The sequence below is a fragment of the Mytilus galloprovincialis genome, chromosome 7 (assembly GCF_965363235.1).
Source record: "Mytilus galloprovincialis chromosome 7, xbMytGall1.hap1.1, whole genome shotgun sequence".
Lineage (NCBI taxonomy): Eukaryota > Metazoa > Mollusca > Bivalvia > Mytilida > Mytilidae > Mytilus > Mytilus galloprovincialis.
In genome coordinates this window covers 18,469,073-18,492,068 of record NC_134844.1, presented here as the reverse complement: position 1 = coordinate 18,492,068, position 22,996 = coordinate 18,469,073, and the positions used below count along the sequence as shown (strand labels likewise).

At 32.0% G+C, this 22,996-nt stretch overlaps 2 protein-coding genes across 2 annotated transcripts; both read right to left on the bottom strand.

Annotated features, from left to right (window-relative positions):
* Positions 1 to 1,349: 1,349 nt before the first annotated feature.
* On the bottom strand, positions 1,350 to 8,435 carry LOC143084439 (uncharacterized). Its single transcript, XM_076260802.1, has 4 exons — positions 8,317 to 8,435; positions 6,354 to 6,421; positions 3,382 to 3,618; positions 1,350 to 1,563 (listed from the first exon to the last, which is right to left on the bottom strand). The coding sequence occupies exons 2-4, from the start codon at positions 6,397 to 6,399 to the stop codon at positions 1,442 to 1,444; spliced, it is 405 nt and encodes a 134-aa protein (XP_076116917.1). The 5' UTR covers positions 6,400 to 6,421; positions 8,317 to 8,435; the 3' UTR covers positions 1,350 to 1,441.
* Positions 8,436 to 14,039: 5,604 nt separating this feature from the next.
* Positions 14,040 to 22,035, bottom strand: LOC143082454 (short-chain collagen C4-like). Its single transcript, XM_076258118.1, has 4 exons — positions 21,652 to 22,035; positions 19,661 to 19,729; positions 18,818 to 19,054; positions 14,040 to 14,401 (listed from the first exon to the last, which is right to left on the bottom strand). The coding sequence occupies exons 1-4, from the start codon at positions 21,986 to 21,988 to the stop codon at positions 14,160 to 14,162; spliced, it is 885 nt and encodes a 294-aa protein (XP_076114233.1). The 5' UTR covers positions 21,989 to 22,035; the 3' UTR covers positions 14,040 to 14,159.
* Between the last annotated feature and the right edge of the window lie 961 nt (positions 22,036 to 22,996).

The window sequence follows — 22,996 nt, the reverse complement described above, 5'->3', positions numbered from 1 at the left end:
GTGGGTTTGCACTTCAGAGTTTTCCATTTTCCTTGAAGTTTGATATTTTTTATATTACTTTTTGCTCTTTAGGTTTCTTGAGTGTCTTACCCCATTTTGGATTATGAAAAAAAGCAGATAACAATCGGCCTAGATCTTTAACTAGATGTACTTATTTTGAGAGTAGTATGAAGTTTATGTGTAAGACTTTTCGTTTTAATATAAAAATTATGTTTTATCACATTTACGGCTGTTACAGAAAACACTGTTTTGTTTTTGTTTAAACAACTTTGCCATTCAAGTGGAGGTAACTCAGAATTAGTAATTTTATAATAGAAAGTGCTGTAAATTTTTTATTTCTCTAATTCTATGGAATTTTATACCTTTCCGAGCCCATTTGTATACAAGATCATAGAATGATTTTAAGGGTCATAACCTTTTAAGCTAACTGGATGAATCAAAATATGCTAACCGGTGTTAATGAAATTGACAACTTTGTGGAATGTGAAAGGCACTCGAAGGGGATTTTCGTTGAACAAAAAAAGAACATTTACCTTTTAATCATTAGATAAACAGATTCTTACATAGTTACTCGTGGATTATCGGATTTTTCAAATCTCGATAGTTAAATTATCAATTTTAACTATCTCGATTGTATAAATCCGATAATCCCCTGGTATCAATGTAAGAATCTATTCTTAGTTTATAGTGTAACAAGAAAATTAGTCCGGTAACCTTTTTTTTTATTAATGTGAAAGCAAAGCATTAGAGCCATCTTCTCAAATTTTATCGTTAGAATATAGTTTGTTATTTTCTCTTTATCCCCTAAAATTTGGGTTTCCATGCATAATCTATACAAAACCCGTAGCATGACAAATAGTCCAGTGATCCATACTTTTATTACATTTTTGAATAAAGCATGATATAAACTTCATTCTGAACAATAATTCAAAAAGTCTATGGATTTTAATTTAGACCCCCCCCCCAAAAAAAACAAAAAAAAAAAACCTGATTAACTCATATAGATTGGTATAAAATGTAAAAATTAAATATGATAATCGAAAAAAAAACCCTCCAAAAAGGCTACATTAAGGCAAAGAGAACAAGAGAACAATTTTATAAAGAAAAAACAAAGTAGTATCAAAATGGCGTTTTGTAAAAGGTAAACGATTAATGACATCGGAAGCGTGTTTAGGAATTTACCCCGAAGTATTTTCACATGAAAAACAAATAAAACATGATTATTATAAGATATAACAGTTATGTAAAAGGTAGGAAATGTATAACTTTTATTATGCTTCATATATTCGCATATTTAGACTTCCCAGTTTATCAATAGTTATTTCACTTTATGCATACCACACAAAATACGTTTGCATTTGCTTTATACGGAGGGCATCTCAAACTACCACAGCTAGTTCTAATTGGATAGAAGAGGGCACCTTCTTCATTTGAGGCTGACTTATTCAAATGGTTCAGCATTGACATCAACACATGCGTAATCAGTTCTTTTGTAATTGTTATGAGCAGCCATTAAGAATCCATTATATTCAGCGTTCCAGTCTTTGTAGCAGGTTTTTCTACCTGTAGATAAATATATATAAAATGTTTTTGATCATGAATAATTCCTGATAACTTGATAAAGAATATTTATTTTAAAGATACACCATTGAATAATACATTTTCCTTATAGCGAAGGTCCACAACAAACTGACTTTTGTTGATCTGGTAGATATTTGTTTAACCTATATTGAGGCTGAAACATAACTTTTTATGCGTTGATCTTGATAAATGGAGATCGTACATGATGAATCCCCTCGTTTTTTGTGGTTCAGTTTAAACATATTTATTCATAGTGGATTTGGAAACAAGTGTTGCAACTTATATTAATCCCTTTCCACTTTGCGGATACGAGTGCTGCCTTGTAGCGGCATTAGCATGCTCTTTTTCGAAATCTACAAGGGTGTCTTTAACGTACAAGAGATATGAATCTCTCTTAACACGAGTCAGCCATTTATCGTCCTTCCGACGGACCATGATCGTTTCCTCAAAACCATACTAGCAAATGGTGTCAAGGGAGAGCTATAGCTGAATACCAAAAGAATATCGTAAGTTAAACAATGAAAATAAATCCTCCATCTCTGTAATTGGTGTAATGGTTATTCAAAATACTATCGTTTTGAGTTCACTTGGAAAATTAATTTGATCCATCATATAAATTGTTTAATCTAATACACGAATATTGGGAAATGATCAGTCTTTAGTTTTTAATGCTGTGTTTTGTATACCGTTATTTGTCTTTGGTCTTTTTGGTTTTTGTCATGGTTTTGTCAGTTTATTTGCAACCTATGAGTTTTGAATGTTCCGTAGTATTTTGTTTTTCGTCATTTTAAGGTATAAATCAAAATATTTGTATTTGAATAGTACTTTAATAAAAAATGAACGTTGCCGAAAGAGATCGTTTCTTTTTTTACAACAAAAATAACATCATAAGTAAGATAGCAATACAGTTAAGAGTGTGGTTTCGAGGTTTGCCCCCTGTGAATATGGCGCAGGACATTCTAGCAAAATTTTTTGAACTACTAGGGACATTTTGGCGCCGAAATTAGAGTCCATTTTAGCGCCGGACTAATCCGTCCACATGTATTTTCTATCGCCCATTTTAGCGAAAACTTACATGGTTGGATAATTCTCACTAAGCCAAGGGCAGAAGTTTAGTGTAATTCAAAGCGAACAAATAATGGTCCAGAGTCGTTCGTTGTCCACCATAATGAGCAATGTCATATTTATTTTTTTAATTTTTTTAATTTTTTTTTATATACTATTAGTTGTCACCGAGCAATATGCGTTTTTCTTGATAATATTATAGAATTGCAAACAACAACATAATAAAACTACGAAGTATAGACGAAAAAAATCTAGACAAGATAAAAAGAAAGAACAGTTTCTTATTCAATTCAAAAGTATTGTACAGGGGGGTAATCCAGAGCCAATTACGTATGTTCTCTAGGATAGGATATAAATTCCAGACTAGAACGAACTTTTAACATTTGGTTAAATATTTTAGGCATTTAATGCGGTATTTTAATGGACATCGTATGTTTTATATTGTGCTTTATTGAGTCTGATAAAGTTTTTTGATTTATCATGATTTTATAACTTTTAACATTACTTTTCCATTTCATGATTGGTCCTTGATAGATCTGTTTGTCCGTATTCAAAGAATTGAGTAAACCGACTACTAAAGAATCATTATGACAATCCGGAATATGCATGCACTTTTAACAGAATATACCAACGTACAATTTTCCTCTTTTGGTGCAAGTCGACGATATTCTGTGAATACTACACTTTAAAACAGTTAATACTAATTTTGTTATTCATAAGCCATATCATATTTACCAGGAATCGTTATTACAGAAGACCTCCGCCTCCTACGACAGACAGCACATGGTACCTCTCTATTTTCCAAAATACCCGACATTCCGCGTGGGTTACTATGTGCATATATTTCATATTCAGCACCATAAAGTTGAGCGTTGCTATATGATTGGTGTTCTCCATTTTCTGGATCATTCGGAAGACAAAGATAATTAACACCGCCGCCATTATGATTATAAAGGTTACCGCCAGCTTGTCCTACAATAAACACAATATTGTAATATAAAATGTTAAGCACATTATGACGGATTAAAGATATAAATATCAAATATGTTCACATTTGAGTGCGATAGTCAACGTTAAAGAGGAGATGGTCTACGTTAAAGTGCGATGGTCTACGTTAAAGTGCGATGGTCCGTACGCTTAAGTGCGATGGTCCGTAAGCTAAGTTTGATGATCCGTACGTTAAAGTCCGATGGTTCGTACGCTAAACTTCGATTGTTTCTTTGATGCATGATTGCTAGGGTAAAATCTACAGACGTGCAGTTATAATGAGAAGTAAATTTTATTATATGGCATATAAAATAATACTGATCATGGCTGTCTGTAAAAACAGTTGAATATTAAATGAGAGATCGTCATAATTGATTTTCTACATGTGGAAATTATTTTGCATTAGCATTTCACGAAAAGTTAGATATTGCTTCTACCGCGAAAAATAGCGCTAAGTAAATATTTGATAAGGACATTTTCTTAGAAATGCTTAAATGAATATTTCAAATTATATATGGAAATAAAGATTGCTTCTTAAATTTTCACATTATGATAGAGAAAGAATAAAAATATAATATTCATAGGCTTCAGAAGACACAGATTATCAGAAAAAAAAAACGTTCACTTGGCGTTGTCCCATGTAACAAACTCGAAACATTAAACTCGAACAATTCGCGAAATGTTCACGCAACTCTTTAAAATTGTGCATGAATGTTCTATGACGTGATATATTTCAGTACTGGTTTGCATGGCCGTCTCAATATAAAATTAGCATAGATATTTTGAAAAGAATATGTATAAATGACTGTCCCAGGGGAAATTTAGTTTGGAAACTTGAAACATTTCAGATAAAAAAATAAAATTTTGACATATAATTTATTAAATTGTAAGCACGATCGTTTTGTACTAAGTGTAAGCACCAAAAGTTCAAATTAATGAATGAATTGAGCTTCATATTCAATTCAAAACAATTGGTTTGCAATGTCTTACGATAATGTCCGAGTTAAACTTTCTTGCCTTCACAAAACTTTTACTGCCAAAAAACAGATTTGATTCCATGAAGATTATTTTCGGCTTTGATTACTATACCAATAAAAGTTGAAATTGTTACATCAAATTGTATTAAGATTAAAGGGTTACCTATAAAAATTAAGGATTAATGAAAATGTCTTGCAAGGTTTTCCGTTATCATTATTTGACGTCGCCACAAGCGTAATATGGGACGGCATGAACTGCGTTCGCGGGTTTCTTCCTCCACTTAATGTAAATGTCCTACTTTCAACAAAACGAAATGACACATTACAAAAACACACATCTATAAAACGATCAAAAAGTTAAGAAAACTTCAGTGTCATAACTATAAGCCATTTAATTGTCTCTGCTGTCTCTGACTTGTTCCACTGCTTAAATAAAATCATATTCGGGTTGTTCATATAATGCAGCAATATTCCACCGAAAAACACATTATTACTAGAATTAAAATTTAATATCCTATGTAAATTATAAAACCATATTGGATTGGAATCTCTCGGCATTTCTACTTGTGTGCTATACTTTGTATTTACCCAACAAGGAAAGCAGGAACAACTTGATAGTGCGCGTTTCTAATTTAACGTTATTTTTCTGTTACACTAAATGGTAGCAACATCTGACGTTGCGTCATTTACCTATACAGTGTTTATCTAACGTGTTTTTCTATAATGGATTCATTTTTTTTATTCATTTTGCCGTTCTTGTCAACTTCATATTCAAATATGTAAAAATATCAAGATATTCATAAATCAGGATGCAACCGTATTTTTCAAGAGAGTTGAACATCTTTTAAAAAAGATTTTCAGGCTTTGAAATTTTGGCTTACATTTCAAGTAAACAAGGTAATCAATTAAACGAAAATATCCTGAGTAAGCATAATTTGAACTGTGCGCTCCTGCTCACTTATGTTTCAGCTATAAGTATTCAGAAGATAGAAAGTTATATAACCAAGGAACGATGAATATAGAGATGCATTACATAATATACCAACTCGAAGCATGTAGACAAACTTTAAAAAGCTCTTTTTGGAATTCGATGCGAATCTCATACAAGTGAGAAGTTTAGCTAGCTTTAATACCAGGTTTAATTCAGAATTTTCTACATGTGTTTGAGCTCTTGAGTTTGCCATGATTAGGGACTGTCCGTTTTGAATCTTTCCGAAGCTCTGCATTTTTGTGATTTTACTTTTTGCACTTCCTGAGAAAACATGGTACCAATGGCAATTATTTGAAACAATGTTAAGTTGATGATAATATTAAAACATATCAAAAAGGTAAAAGCATTCTAGCAGGAATTTCTTTTCGAAATCTTGATACGCTTAGATTTATAGTTTTGAAAAAATTTCGACGAAAGTGTCAACGCACGAAAGAACAGGCGGGCTAACAGTGGTAAATCAAAACATATCCCTCCTGGCGGGGTATTATTTGTTAATCTAGGACAACATGTAAAACTGTTCTTACCTTAGGTAAAACAGAAACAGTTTATGTTGATAACTATCGAGTGTTATTGTTGATTGATAATAATGCTTCAGACGAAAGGAAAAACATCCCTCTCTGAACATGTAAGAAATTATTGTTAACGTCTTAGTAGAATAATACAGTAAGATGATTGAAAACAATGATTGCATGTGTATACTGTGAAAAATCAATAGTATTAACTACAGATTAATTCGTTTGAAAATAAATTACCTGTATAAACAAGTTCGGCACTACCAGAACAACCTTTTCCCCCCATCTGATATAGGTTACGCCAACTCCTGTTAAAAACGACAAAACCACAAATATAAGAATTCTTTCTACCGTTTATTACAATTAAGGTATACTCAATGTCAATACAAAAAAGTACACGGAATATTCGCTACAAGATAAACAAAATCGTGTGTTTAGATCACTGACACCAACATTTCTAAATTGTCAACTAATTGATAATTTGATATATCCGTACATATGTAAAAGCAAATACTTCAATTCTAGCTTTTGAAACCCATAGTTTAATGGGTACTTAATCGGAAACCCAACAGTACATTAAGAAAAACATACGTTGATACGTCACATTACTTCCAATAGTAGATATGTGCTTTGTAACAAAGGCGAAGACGCAGTTGAAATGTTAAACATTAAGGGAAGGTGTATATGTGAAAATTTAACACATATGCTTTGTCGTAAACTTAGATCTCATTCAACTCTATATTCAACTATTTTGAATGTCAGTCAAGATATAAATATAAACAGACTTAAATGTTTCAAGTAAAATCGAAAAGATATTGTTGACATTGTCATCATACTTTTAAGCATTCATTTAAAATATTTCATTTTATATGATGGATATAAAGGATATTGCTTGTTTTTTACATTCTTCCTTAGAGCTCGGATTTTTTTTAACAACACTGCCTTAACATTTTGAATAATATCCTTCCAACTATTTATTTTAACATGCAAAAATGAAAGCAAGATTTCCTGTGCAACATCTATGAGGGCCAGAATATGGTGAAAATGGTTTTTATTTGACCACGCTTAATAATAAATACAGTTTTTTATTTTATAATTGTGGAATTATTAAATCTGCTTTTCAACATGTTTGGTCTTGACCATACTTAATGTTCATCATATTATTATTTTTGATAATCAATAAAATCAATGCATAGTCGAACGTCTTTTTGATATTTTTAAATTTCTACCCTCCTCTGTTTTGAAAACAGGGTTTTATTTGTACAGAAATATTCCTCGACACGATTTCAATGTTAAATCTTTCCTGTCTATCTTCTTGCCTCTTAGGTCACACCTAGTATGAAAGTATTGTACAATGGCCTTCAAAGCGGAAACTCACAATCATAATTCATCAGGTGAAATTCTGAATTATGTTGGTTGACTTCAATGTGTGTTTCAAATGGTATTTGATACAAATAAAAACATTAGCTGTATCAATAAAGACAACAGTAGTATACCGCTGTTCAAACTCATAAATCCATGAAAAAAAAACTAAATCGGGGTAACAAACAAAAACTGAGGGAAACGCATTAAATATAAGAGGAGAACAACGAAACAACACTACAATGTAACACACACAGAAACGTATAAAACGACACTAACATAAACGTATAAAACACACTATCATAAAGGAAAACAATAAGAAAATAATAAAAAAAACATTATTGAGGCTAATGATGTACTAATTGAACTGTATCTTTATTTTCAAATTTTGTTCAATTTTAAACCATTTCTGTGCAATAGTTGGTACATGTCATAAAAGGTACGAGGTATTTTTGCATAGCAAATTTTATAGCAGCGGTCTCACCGTGTATAAATCTTGCTAGATTGAAAAAAAACAAACTTATATAATCATAGGATAATATCAGCAATTTATTGGACAAAATTGCTTTTTGTATACGACATCTACACACACAAACTCTCTTGCATATACTTGTTTTAGATTCAAAATCATACAAACGAAGAAGCTTATTTTTTATCTTTACTTTCACGTACATATAGCCAAACAAAATTGTTGTTGTGCTCTCACGAGAAATCATTACGATCGCTCGCAATCGGCGTGTGTCCTTACGATTTAACTCAACTAAACCATTGTGTTATGTCTGATGATTAATATTAACTACAAAATGATTATAGGAAAGAACTCAAACATCAATGTACATACGTTTAAGCTCTTTAAGAATTGTTGATTCTATTTTAGTATTGATTTCTTTAAGTTTGTTCTCCATCAACTGTGTCATAACATCTGTCATAGCTGTTTCAACACCTTTTTGTGTCCGTTGTAACATCTACATCAGCCTTCAATGTAGCCTCCATTTTATCCATTAAGGACATGGAAATCACATTTCCACATTTGTCACCACTGCATTCAGAGGCTAGGGACGGCAAAACTCCGATTACCAGTAAAATACAGCCAAAACCAATGTTACCCAAACAGCTTTTAGCCATGGCAAAATATCTATGAAATTTACTGCGCAGTGATCAACAATTTATTTGCAAATAATTTGAAACTTTGAAGTTTACCAGAAACACAGTTTTGAAGTAAATTAAAAGAACTACTTGAAAAAAGCTAAATAAGCAACATATGATATTGAATGATTTATCAATTCTTGCGTGTTCAGTATCGTGTTTCACTTTTAGGTATTTCATTTTATTATAAACAAGATTGCACAGATGAATATATCTTATGTCAATTTTATAGATTTATGGAATGATTATTTATATTAGTCACTTCGTTAGAATTTCAAAGTATCTATAGTCGTAAAAATAAGTCAAAGAAGCTATACACCATATAGTTTTAGATATTTGTTGAAGAAATTAGTATATTTTTTATACACATAAATGTTGAAAATAAAATATCGATTTTTATAGAGGATAAACTTCACTTAATTTCAAGTTTTAACAGTAAAGAAAATAACATATAGTCAGACAAAAATCCAACTTTTAATTTGGGTGTTGTGAATTTGTCATATTTCCGACGCTATTAACTGTTTATATAGTTCGTTACTATCCTATCTTTTCTATTTGTATTTTCTTTTTATAAAAAAGGTGTGTCAAAATACGTTAGATTAATTGCATGCCTATATTGGTGTTTTCGAATCTGTTCAAAGTTTTTTTTTAACATTTTTTAATAGATTACATTTTTGTTCTCTATGGAAATGTGGTAAATCGTCAAGTTATAGGAGTTTAAATGGTGACTTACTATGTACAACTTATTGCGAACTTAGGTCTGTATTATGAGTTACAGTTAATAATAAAAATCAGCAAAGCCCATGGAAAAAACATCAGATACCAAAATTTAAAAACATTAAATATTTGAATGATATATCGGCTCTGAACAAAGACGACTTCAGTATATAAAAACTAGATTTATCCTGATGACCTGACCTCTAATAAAGCTTATACTTACAATGAACACTGCCCTTTCCATATCTTAATGGGAAGCTAAATATCAAAATTAACGATAAAAGAGTTGATCTTTTAATCAGTTAAATTGAGGTCTGGAGCTGGCATGTCAGCAACTGCTAGTAGTCTTTTGTTATATTTGTATTGTTGTCATTTGGTTTATTTTCTTTTGATACCAATTGTGACATCGGACTCGGACTCCTCTTAAACTGACTGTTACTTTGCATATTTTTGTGCGTTTGTTTTTCTACATTGGCTAGAGGTATAGGGGAGGGTTGAGATATCAAAAAACATGTTTAACCCCGCCGCATGTTTGCGCCTGTCCCATGTCAGTAGACTCTGGCCTTAGCCTTGTATCATTTTTAATTTTAGTTTCTTGTGTATAATTCAGAATTTAGTATGGTCCATTATCATTAAACTGGAATACATATTTTTTAGGGGCCAGATGAAGGACGCCTCTGGGTGCGGGAGTTTCTTGCTGCATTGAAGACCCATTGGTGGTCGTCGGCTGTTGTCTGCTCTATGGTCGAGTTGTTATCTCTTCGAAACATTCCCCATTTTCATTCTCAGTTTTGCACTTGAGAATGAATGAAGCAAATGTGAAACGGTACACACACTGCAAGCCCATCCCTTTTGAAATTTAAATGGTCATTGCCTTTGTTTTTCTCAGAAGATGCATTCCATCCAAGTCACAACTTAGATTTAAACAATTAAAGATCAAAGTAAAGCCTTCAACACGGAATCTTAGCTCATACCGAGCAGCATTCTATTAAAGGTCCAAAAATAACTAATGTTAAACAATTGAAACGAGTAAACCAACGGTTTAATAAATAAAAAAGACGAGAAACGAGTAGTACCCTAAGGAACATTCAGTTAAAATTTGAAAGAACTTGGCAAAATAGTTTCAGCGAAGATTCTTGCCATAGTTTACGAGGTCGAAGACGACGAGGACATACGACGGACACAAAGTGATTGCATTATCTCACATGGGGACCTTCGGGTCCCGTTGAGCTAAAAACGAGAAGCCCTTATTAATCAAATCAACAAACGACAACCACTGAACAACAGGTTCCTGACTTAGGACAGGTGAAAACAAATACAGTCTGTTTTATAATCATAATACCTTCAGTAAATGATAGGTGAACGACCTTTTCGGTTTTATTCTCTTAAATAGTTTGAACTCATTTATAACATGTGCATACATCAGTTGTGCACTTATCATTGATAAAAGACGTAAGCACAAGCGAATATGTGAAATTCGACTCTGTCTCTATTTGTTAATATAATAGATCAAGGCTAGGAAGAACTTGAGTGCGAGTAGAGATCGACTAGCTAGACATTCCTGAATCCATTATCAAAAGATCAATTAATATGGTTCTTGTTTTGTTCATTTTTATACACCTTTGAACATCAGGATGATTAAACAAATCCCGTTACAGATTTTGGTGTAATTTTTTTTTTTTTTTTTTAATATTAAACATATTTTATTAACAATCACCTGTCACATCAACCCCCAGTTGCCCAGGGAAGCAACTAAGGGGGCCCCAATTTTTACAGTCTCATTTGTTGGGGAAAAAGCAAACGAGAAAAAAACTCCCACTATAACTTATTAACATCAACCTTTATTAATATTATCTATCCTTGTACAAATGTACATGTACCTGCAATCATTATCGATCTATATATCTATACCTCTCACCATATATAATTATTTGAATAAATTATGTTTTTTATCTTTATTTATTTCTCACAAAGGCTACCTGTATTTATTAAGCAGTTTCAATTTTATCGGACATCAAGTCTTTTGTTATGTTAATTCAATTACATTAAATTTCTAGTCGAGTGATCATTTACCACGTGCGATTTGTTAAAGGGATGTGTAGTTTTTGATTCCAAATAAGGATTAATTTCAAAGATATGGTGAGTAAATATTTGTTTATAATATGAACCTGTTGATACAACATGTCTTGTTACAATTAGATGATATACATGAATACAAAACAGAAATTACATGTAGGGAGTAGCGAGCAGTGTACATATTATTATTCAATCAGTATCAAAGAGGTCATTGCACTGACCTGACCACGAAAAATATATATTTATATACAAAAAATGTCACACATAGTAGAAAAAGCTTCGATTTTCGTATTCGGTTTAAGATATTTGAGCAAAAATTGCATTTCATGTTTTATCATATTTAAAATCACCGATTTACTTATCCCTTTCTTTTGATATTTTGCGATATTTGTAGTTTTCCAGATAACCCATTTCGTGATAAAAGCACCGTATCTAAAATTTGGGTATAAGATGCATCTGCATTAATGACCCCAAAAATTATACTTGTTTCCGATTTTTGTAATTTTTGGATATTTAATTTTGAACAAAATTCCCTTATTTTCTCAAAAATTTCCCGCCAAACGTCTTCCACCAGTTTACAATAAATAAAAAGATGAAATAGTGATTCTTTTAATTTTTTATTCACTTTCTATTCAATTTGTTTTTTTTTAAGTTTTAAAATTTTCACTTTTGATAGAATGTTTTAAATACTTGCTTTTTTACAGATGGTTAGAGGAGCTAATACATTTTTTCAGAGGTACTTTTGATGGTAAGTCATTGTTTTATTAATTTAGTTATTTTTTAATTTTGGGAAAGGACGGTTGAACTCGATTTTGAGTAATATATTTTTACTTTTGACGAGTCTAACGTTCTGTAGAGAAATCTCCTTCACTGCTTTTCTTTTTACATTTTTTTTTACATCGTACGTCACAATAAGCCTATGAATATCAATTGTATTGCATGCATTTGTTTGTTCTTGATGATGGTCATACATTCGAGACAAAACATCATCTAAGTCCAATGACATCCCTTATTAAAGGACTTATATATGTCACATTTTCAGTCTCTTTTTTTCGTGTTTTGCCATGGGAATTTCAATTGAGTGACTATGAATTTTGGATGGTCAACCTATTCAAACACAAAATTTTCTGTTACTCTTTAAGTTATGTAATGATTATTTATTTGAATCGGCTTTGAAGTAGACGTGTATTATAATGAATTAAATTCAAATGGCTTTTGTTTTTTGTTTGTTTTAACAACAGTTTGATTTTAGTTTTATAGCACATGATAAAAATAAAAGATAAATAAATATACCCCCAGGACAAATGCCTGCCTGCATTAAGGATTATGTACCCTTGTGTTGATTCAATGCTAAACATTTGGAACTTTTATAGAAAATCCAAAGCCTTTATCCTTATACTCTCATATTTTGCGATTTGATGACTAACAGATATAGAATTAATGCATGCAGTGCTAGCATTGATTTCCTTAAAACAAGTTTATTAATGTAATTATTGGTTAAAACAAAAAAAAAAATATGGACCAAATCAAGTACACCTTTTAGGGTGCGCTCAACTTAAGTGACTCAGAACGAGGTATTTTGGAATTTACATGTTGGTTACTACTTTTTGTAAAAAATAAACACTAGCAAATCATAGAAAAGCAAGTGAGAAATATATGTTTCAAATTTTAGAACAAAAATCTCTGTAATAAAGGCTGTGGATTTTCTATAAAAAGCTTTGTTTATTTGCCACAAAGTACTCTTTTTCTATTAAATGCAATGAAACAGTAAATAATAATGCTTAGCATCAACTTTTCCCTCGGTATATGTACTAAATGGCCTATCTCTATTGTTCATTATATCCGTAGTTTTGATACATTTGAAATTTTTAAATTTCGTACATAAGTGGCTACAGAAGGGGTCATAAACCTTAAACATAATGTATAATGCTATTCTGGAAGACAATGTGAACGTCTTAACAACTTATCGATTGTTAGATATTCTATATGATTCAAACATTGTTCCAAATGTTTGAAATGTCAAATTCATGTGACTTTATTACTAAAACCATACACACATTCGCGTCATTTGAATTCCCTTACTCTATTTCTGATTCCATGTCCGGGTTTAGAAGTACCTTAGGACTTTTTTGGTTTTAAGCTCCAACGTTTGTAATGGATTAAGGTTCTCAAGATTGTTTTGTTTTTAATGAAGAAAATCTTCTTTTTTTTAGAAATAAATTTAAATGAAATCGTTGTTTTGTTTAATCTTTAAATCAAAATAACAAATATAGATTTATTTATAGTAAAAGAAACCTAGTTAATTAGATATGAGTAAGTACTTTATAAAATATATCATTGTTTCTTTGTTCTTGGATATCTGTTCAGTTTGTTGTTATTCTGGGAAATTAATAATGTAAATGTCGAAACTATCAGATAGAAGCATTCAGCCTAATTCATTTGTATATTTCTTGTCATTTCATCACTTATCTTGTTAGAAACGTTACGATTGTAAGTTATTTTAACAAAGGATGATTTAAATTTATCAATTTTACGTACAGGTTTAATAGTTCTTTGTTAATAAACATCATTTTCTTAATTTATGTTTATTATCGTAATTTACCTTTTCAATAAAAGAAAACTCCATCTCTATGTACATTTTAATTTGAACTAACCATATGTAAGCATGTTAAACAAGTACAACATAATTTTGATTTTGAATAATACATGTAGTATCCTATTTTTTCTATTTTAATGATCGGTATTTCACTTGGTGCATACCACACAAAATACGTCTGCATCGGCTTTGTAAGGAGGGCACCTCAAACTACCACAGCTGGTTCTGATTGGATAGAAGAGGGCACCATCTTCATCAGAGGCTGATTTATTATCGAATTGTTCAGCATTGACATCGATGCATGCGTAATCAGTCCTTTTGTAAACTTTATGAGATGCCATTAAGTATCCATTATATTCTGCGTTCCAGTCTTTGTAGCAGGTTTTTCTTCCTGTAAATAATCATATGATAAGAGGGTATAGATCATGAATAATTCCTGATAACTTGATATTATTAGTTACACAGTGTGCAATTGTCCTAATACGAGAATTTATCGGGTCAATGAAATTCATATCGTATGAGGCGAACCCGATATGAATATTATTTCAATTATTTATACTTACCAGTCAGAAACATACTTTTGGATTATCTTTCTTCACTACGTTCATAACTCGCAAACACACAGATGATCTTGATTCAAACATTCCCTGCATCAGATCGTCCGTGTAGCCATGCTTCAGTTTATCTTTCGGCGTGTACAAAACACGATCAGTTCGCTTTTGGTCAGTAAATATTTCACTGCATCATTTATTTTGTCGTTTGACAATGAACTTTTAATTGTTTCACTATGGAAGGAACGAATAGAATATCAGAAGTTGAAGAAGAAAGTGACACTGTCGGTATTAGTATTACCGGAAGTACAGGTACACGGGAAAAAAATGACCAGAACTGGCAACAAAACAAGTAAGTCAAAGAAACGCTCGTTCAAGACAGCGGACATAGAAATGAAGCTCTTCAGCTTGGAAGAAAGCTTTGATAAAGATTTTATCAACTTTTTGGTCTGCTACAAGCAGCTAATAAAAGTGTAGATAGTTCTCATACTGATTGGTCAGCCACGCAGGAGAACGAGGTTACGAGAATGGATAACGTCCCTGTACAGAGGGAACGTAGACCATTAATACCTCTGGAACCAAACTTGAATGAAGATTTAGGTAGTCCAAGAATTGTAAGAGATTTTGATGAACGCTCAGAAATATCTTTACAAGTAGACCGTCGAGAGAGACGAGAAATGTTAGGTCTGATTTCAGATCATGAAGAGAGTGCTCCTCAATCAGTGAGTAGTCATTTCCTTGATAAAAACAGTAATTCTAAGAAAACTGACAGCTTTAGTAAATACTTAAATTCAAGTGTACAGAATATATCTACTGTTGATAAAAATGCTTCAGGTAATATTAACATTTTATGCAACAATGTCAATAAAGTTGATAGACTAGCTAAAAATTTTAAAGATGATTTACCAGGTGACAATAGTGATGAGTCAGTAGGTTTGATTTTAGATGATTCTCAAGTTAAGATTTTATCTTATTCTTGGAGACCTCAACATCCTGAACGTTTGTCTGCTTATAAGGATGAATATAGATCATGTTTTCCTGTGCATGAAAAATCTGTACCTGTATTACAAGTGCCAAGTTTAGATGATATGCTTGAACCTATGGTTAAACGTGTGCATACAAATAAAACTGTGAAATGTTGGGACAAACAAAAACAGTTATTTTCTCAATCTGTGAAACAAATTGAGAAGCTAGCCTATTCTGGACAGGTAGCTTCCAGAATGGGAATTATATCTATTTCTTAGATGCAACAAGCTTTAGGCACTTTGTTGGGTAATTTAGAAAATGAAAATGCTAGTGAAGAAAATTATCAATTATAGTCGCCGTCAGCTGAAATTCGTAGCGGTTATCGGTAAAAATAATCTAAACTATCAACCACGTTCACTCATGATATAGTTTTTCACATTCCATTCATAAATCGCAAAAAGAAAAACCACTACTGACCTACCTTTTAAGTGATTGCACTGTGATTATCCTGACCTTAAGGGAACAATTGGAAGATTTGTTACCCGAATTTCACAAAAACAACAAAAGAAAGTTGGACTACGATAGTCGTGATAGCTGGTCAAATAAACAATTAAAGTTTACAGGGAACTCAACTTATAATAACTACAATAACAATTATAAGATGCCACTGCTGGTGGACGTTTCGTCCCCGAGGGTATCACCAGCCCAGTAGTCAGCACTTCGGTGTTGACATGAATATCAATTATATGGTCATTTTTATAAATTTTCTGTTTACAAAACTTTGAATTTTTCGAAAAACTAAGGATTTTCTTACCCCAGGAGTAGATTACCTTAGCCGTATTTGGCACAACTTTTTGGAATTTTGGGTCCTCAATGCTCTTCAACTTTGTATTTGTTTGGCTTTTTAACTATTATGATCTGAGCGTCACTGATGAGTCTTATGAAGACGAAACGCGCGTCTGGCGTATAAAATTATAATCCTGGTACTTTTGATAACTATTTACACCACTGGGTCGATGCCACTGCTGGTGGACGTTTCGTCCCCGAGGGTATCACCAGCCCAGTAGTCAGCACTTCGGTGTTGACATGAATATCAATTATATGGTCATTTTTATAAATTTTCTGTTTACAAAACTCTGAATTTTTCGAAAAACTAAGGATTTTCTTACCCCAGGAGTAGATTACCTTAGCCGTATTTGGCACAACTTTTTGGAATTTTGGGTCCTCAATGCTCTTCAACTTTGTATTTGTTTGGCTTTTTAACTATTATGATCTGAGCGTCACTAATGAGTCTTATGTAGACGAAACGCGCGTCTGGCGTATAAAATTATAATCCTGGTACTTTTGATAACTAATAAGAAACCGTCTTTTAATACCAATAGACAGTCTTCTATAAATTCGTCTCATAAGTTTTTACAGACAGGTGGCTTTGGAAATAAAGACAAGAAAGACAAAGATACCAAGACATCAAACAGTAGTACCGGTTCCTGGGGTTCTTTTCGTATCCCCAAGAAACAGTCCAGCTGACTTAGAGATACAGGTAATTTTATTTCAAAATCCAGACAAGATACCAGTAGGGGGTCGTCTCAGATTTTTTCTAGCAAATTGGAAAAAGATTACGAACGACCAATAGGTTTTGTCTGTAATAGAAAAAAGGTTACAAATTAGAGTTCATAAAGAAACCAATTTGGCAAGGAATAAAACAAACAATAGTATCTCAAAAGAATATGGAAATTTTACTTGAAGAGGTAAATATTTTAATAGAAAAAGATCGGTTCAGGTTTTTACAGCACATTTTTTCTGGTCCAAAAAACAAAATGGGAAGATGAGACCAGTCATAAATCTGAGACCACTCAATGGGTATCTTCAGAAAAAAACATTTCAAGATGGATTCACTGACCAAAGTCTTGAATATAGTACAACCAGGAGATTGGGCCATAACGCTCGACCCGAGCGATGCATATTTACATGTCCCAATATTTCCAAGTCAAGTATTAGGACAATTGAACATTGTGTAACGAATTTATCCTGATTTTGTTATATTACATATTATTATATTCAAATTTAATTTTAGGACAATATCAACAAATATATATTAAATCTAAAACTGTGAAAAATAAAAAAAAATATTATGACTACAAAGCAACTCAACTGTGTTCTTTTTATTAGGTCAATGGTATAAGGGAGATAATACAAATTGACGTGATAAAAAATTATACTGAAATTTATTAGGATAATATCAGCCAATCAAATTGCGAGAAAGTACTCTGAATCAGAATAAAACTTGTTATAATATCTATTCGTAATGGTATACCATTAAATAATATGTTTTCTGTATGGTGAAGGTCTGCAATAAAATGAAGTTTGTTGACCTTCAGATATTTGTTAAAACCATCATAAATCAGAAACATAACGTGTTGTGCGTTTAGCCTGATACATTCGTGTTGCAGAAACCCTTTTGATGGACTAAACTAAAATGTAAAAGAAGGAGCATCATATGGTTGCCCGCTTTCTTATATGTCATTACCAAACGAATAGTAGCGGTTAAACAATGAAAATGAATGCTGAATCATTTTGAAATGGGTCCATTGATTACTCAACATATTTGACATAAAATTATGTTTACTTATATTAATTGTCAAAGGGGTTTAAGGGGAAAATATACGTAACATTCAAATCTGAAATACGTAACAATACAATTTGAAATATACATAAAATATAGCTTCATATATTTATTTGTAACTTTTTTTTTCTAATATGAAAGTAATTGTGCAGTATCATAACTTTCAAATAGTAGAAAATTAAATTAGCCTTCACAGAGGACTGACTTATGAAAACATCAAGACTGTTATACACATGTATTCCGGCTATAGTTAAAGAAAGGTTTGGATGGCAACTATTAATATTCATTTTATTATAGATCGGAAAAGTTGATAAAGAGTTAATTTGTCGCAGGGGAACGCACAAATAGGATAATGTTTGGAAAGTCTAAGGTTTTCACAACTTTTACAATAAACATTTAAGTTGTGTTTGTGCAAGTAGCCGTGTCTGTATTTCTCTTTGGAAATGCATGCAACTGAAAGTCATATCTTAGAAGCAACTACGTTCAAATCCGTAGATATGGATTTTTGAATATCCTGAAGTATCAAACTACACCTTGAGGCAAAGTATATAAAATTTACCCTCACTTGCCATCAAGCGAACATAAATGTGAAGGATACACTTACACAATGAACACCAATGTTTTATTCATAAGCCTTTGATTTTTATTTAAGATGACAAATATTTACCAGGGATTGTTATTACTGAAGACCTCCGCTTCCTATGGCAGACCGCGCATGGTACCTCTCTGTTACGCAATGTGCTCGACATTCCGCGTGGGTTCCGATCTGCAAAGATCTCATATTCAGTACCATAAAGCTGTGGATTGTCATATGATTGGGGTTCTCCATTTTCTGGATCATTTGGAAGACAAAGATAATTTGCACCGCCGCCATTATGATTATAACGATTACCACCAGCTTGACCTACAACAAGAAAAACAATGCCAAAGGTTCATAAAAGTTAACAAAAGAAAACATATTGTTTTTCAATCTATGATCCATCCTCGAAAACAAAATCCACAGAACCCTTTGTCACAACTATAAAATAGTATGTTCATCTTACTTTTTTCTTTAGATAATATTAATGTTTCTTATTGTAGGACATTTGCTCCTGTTATATTTACAAAAATCCATGAAGATTTACAACACTGAAAAATTGGCTTCAGACACTAAAACCCAACCAAAAAAACAAACAAAATGCTATCCGAGTTTAATAACCCCCTATGAAGAAATTGCTGTCTGACAAGTTTTTGATCAGATCGAATAGTTGATTGAAATAAAAACTAAGACCATTTACTATGTTTTCAAATTTCAAACAAAAATTACACTTAAAATTTTAATAGGAAAGTACTTAATCAAATGGCAAAATCAAAAGCTCTAGATGATTAAACAAATAGACGATGAATGACCACAATAATCATACTGCATTGTACATTAACAACATTAAAAAGTTATAAATAAGGATAAAACTGAGAATGGAAATAGGGAATGTGATGAAGGATATTTCGTGAATAAAAAAGCCAACATTACCTGTATAAACAAGTTCAGCACCACCAGGACAACCTTTTCTTCCCCATCTGATATAGGTAATGCCATATCCTGTTAAAATTATTAAACACAATTAACATAAATCTAAATATACGTAATATATCTAATTAAAATTAATTTATACTAAAAGCCAGTACAACTATGAGGACGGAATTGTTACTTCGACAAGATGAACATATTCGTGTTTTCGGATCTGTGACATAAATTTTTGTTAATTGTCAACCAATTAAATCTTGACTTATCAGTAAGTCTTTCGAAGTGAAGATTTCACTTTTAGCATTAGAATCCATAGTTTAATATGATCACTGTAGGCAACAACCACACCATATATTAAAGAACTCGTGTGATGAACAATAGTCATATAGCGTATCAACCGTTTGATATGTACATTGTATGCAATATGAAGACGCTGCTGAAATGGTTTATATCTTCCAGACCATATGAGTATTTGGACCGTACGCGTACGGTCCGGACCGTATACGTATACTCGTACGGTCCGACCATACGCGTACGGTCGGACCGTATGAGTATACGCGTATGGTCCAGTACGAGCTGACCATATATGACATGTTATTGGATCATATGGGTTAAATTTAAATAAATATTTATCACAATTTTAATTTTTATTTTTACAAATTGTTATCATTACAATTAGATGGATAATAATGGACAAACGAACAATTGAAATTAAATATTTGTTTAACTGTATATATCTGAATCCTATTTTTGGTACTCTCGCCCAAGGTGACACTTGCTACCACCACAAGTAACGTAATATTTTTTTTACATTTACATGTTTTCAGTTCATGCATGTTCCTTTCCATTTGCATTTTTTTGAAAAGTTGCTAAATATTGTAAACCAATTGTCCTCCCACATTGTGTTTACTTCCGATAACTTCAATTTCAGTGATCATTATTCAGTTAATGTATTTACTGATTGACATATGCATGCTAAATACAAGAGATAAACAGATTTAATTAGCGTGAATTCTTTAAATAGTTAAAATATAAAGTTCTTATTTCAATTTCAATTGAACCTTTTTATATTAATTTTAGAGTAAAGTTATGTTGATCCTTTATATACGCACTTGTATCTAATAAACTTGACCAACTTCTTAATATAAGTCAGACCGTCCGCGTACGGTCCGACCGTATGAGTATTTTGAAAAAGTACGCATACGGTCCAGACCGTACGCGTACGATCCAAATACTCATACGGTCTGGAACATATATAAATGGATAGGGCACAATGTGAAAATTTTAATCATCTTATTTTTCGTTAAGTTAAAAGATTTCAAGAAACTTTCATTTTAATTCAAACAGATGAAAATCAAGCTAAAGAAGAACTTTGTGTCTGTGGTATCCTTTATTTCAAGTACACGTAAACATATTTTTGAATTATTCAGCTAAAGAATTTCATAATTGTTTATATAAGAATTAATATAACAAAAATACCTAACTGAGAAACGCCAAATCCAAAATTTATAGAAAACCAAAGCTCACGTTCATAGATATAAACAGTTCACCAAATTTCACGAAAAATAATTTACGTGAGTTAGTATCTGACAATTTGACAAAATGTTGACAACGGACAGACAGACAGACAGACAGACAGACAGACAGACACAGAGAGAGAGAGAGAGAGAGAGAGAGAGAGAGAGAGAGAGAGAGAGAGACAGACAGACAGACAGACAGACAGACAGACGGACGGTTGGACGGACAACAACAGTATACCAGTATATGTCCCGTAAACGGGCGTATAAAAAACCAAACTGGCAATACTGTGAATTCAGAATTTATTGCAATGTTTTTATCTTTTTGTTTTTATTTTTTTAAATTCAGTTACAGGTTTGCAATAATCAAAAACAAAACAATGTCTTGCTTTCATATATGATTTTAATTAACGAATAGAAATACTATCTACCTGTACTTAAAAAAATGAAAATAGATATGAATTTAAAAATAAAACATACTTTCAAGCTCTGCAAGGATTGTTGTCTCTATTGTAGCATTGGCCGTTTCTAGTTTGTTATCAATCAACTGTCTCATTACATCTGTCATGGCTGTTTCAACACCCTTCTGTATCTGTTGTTCAATGTAGGCTTTCAAATGATTATTCAAGTTTGTAACATCTAAATCAGCCTTTAAAGTAGCTTTCATTTCATCCAATAACGGCATTGAAATCACATCTCTACAACTATCACCATTGCATTCAGAACCTATGGACGGTAATACTCCGACCAACAATAGAATATAGCAAAATCCTTGGTAAGACCAAAGAAACGTCCGATCCATTATAAGAATTCTCATAACTGCGCAGTTATTAAGTATGGCAAGTTATGTGTTGCAAATGTTTGACAATATTGAAGGTTATCATAATAACAGTTTGAAAAAATAAATCTGTTCAACGAACTTCTTACTGTAACATACATATGTAATCACTCTCTTTGAAAATAAAAATAAACAGCAAATGATATTTAACAGTTAATCAATTCAAATAACTCTTTCAAGATGGTTTGATATTTGCTTTCTTATAAACAAGATAGTTCAAAGTTCAGTTTGTTCTCACAGTTTAGATGAAGGCTGTCCTATATCAATCAAAGCCATAAGTGTTCAATCTGACATATATTGATGTAAGAATCAGTTTAAAGCTTTCATTACAGCTTATAGATTGAAAGAACTGCGCATGTGCATGTGTGAACAGTATGGACGTTATTTTTTTTGGCTCGTTAAAAAATTAACGAAATTTATAGAAATGAACTTTAAAATTATATTGTGAGAATTAATTCTTGTGAATATACGAATGAACTGACTTGTGATACTGTATGAATCAAAAAAAGGATGGAAATGGGACTCGAAAAAGGAAGAATTCGAAGGATCAAAATATCAGCGGTGAGAAACCTCAAAAACAAAAACAAACAAAAAAGAGCAGTACTCACAAAGTTAAAAATGTAAATAAACAATCGGCAGCAGAACAAAACAAAATAGATCCTATATTACCTTCTGCTTCTACTATGACCTCTTATGACTCTTGTCAAATGATACAGGGAAAACAAAACATGCAGCACTTTATTCAGCCTCAACAAAATTTCGCATCTCCGGTTTTTCAACAGATGTCTCCTATGTCAGGATATTATCCCGTACCCTCTCAGAGCCCGAGTCACTCGATGCCCCCGCCAATTATGCAATCCACTTTAAATCAAGGCAGCGAATCCGGTGATAAAATAGATTTTTGGGTTCAGAAAGTTGAAGAAATATTTAAAAAACTGTCAAGTATTGATGAATTAACCAAAAAGATTGGAAATTTTGAAATCAGTG

Bases quoted from the DNA above. Each gene is read 5' to 3' on its own strand.
- LOC143084439 (XM_076260802.1), bottom strand. From the start codon at position 6,399: ATGGGGGGAAAAGGTTGTTCTGGTAGTGCCGAACTTGTTTATACAG. The intron at 3,619-6,353 runs GTAATTTATTTT...TGTTTATTGTAG, and splicing joins TGCCGAACTTGTTTATACAG to GACAAGCTGGCGGTAACCTT. The intron at 1,564-3,381 runs GTAAATATGATA...ATTTATCTACAG, and splicing joins TTCTGTAATAACGATTCCTG to GTAGAAAAACCTGCTACAAA.
- LOC143082454 (XM_076258118.1), bottom strand. From the start codon at position 21,988: ATGAGAATTCTTATAATGGATCGGACGTTTCTTTGGTCTTACCAAGGA. The intron at 19,730-21,651 runs GTATGTTTTATT...TAATTTTAACAG, and splicing joins AATCCTTGCAGAGCTTGAAA to GATATGGCATTACCTATATC. The intron at 14,402-18,817 runs GTAAATATTTGT...GATTATTTACAG, and splicing joins TTCAGTAATAACAATCCCTG to GAAGAAAAACCTGCTACAAA.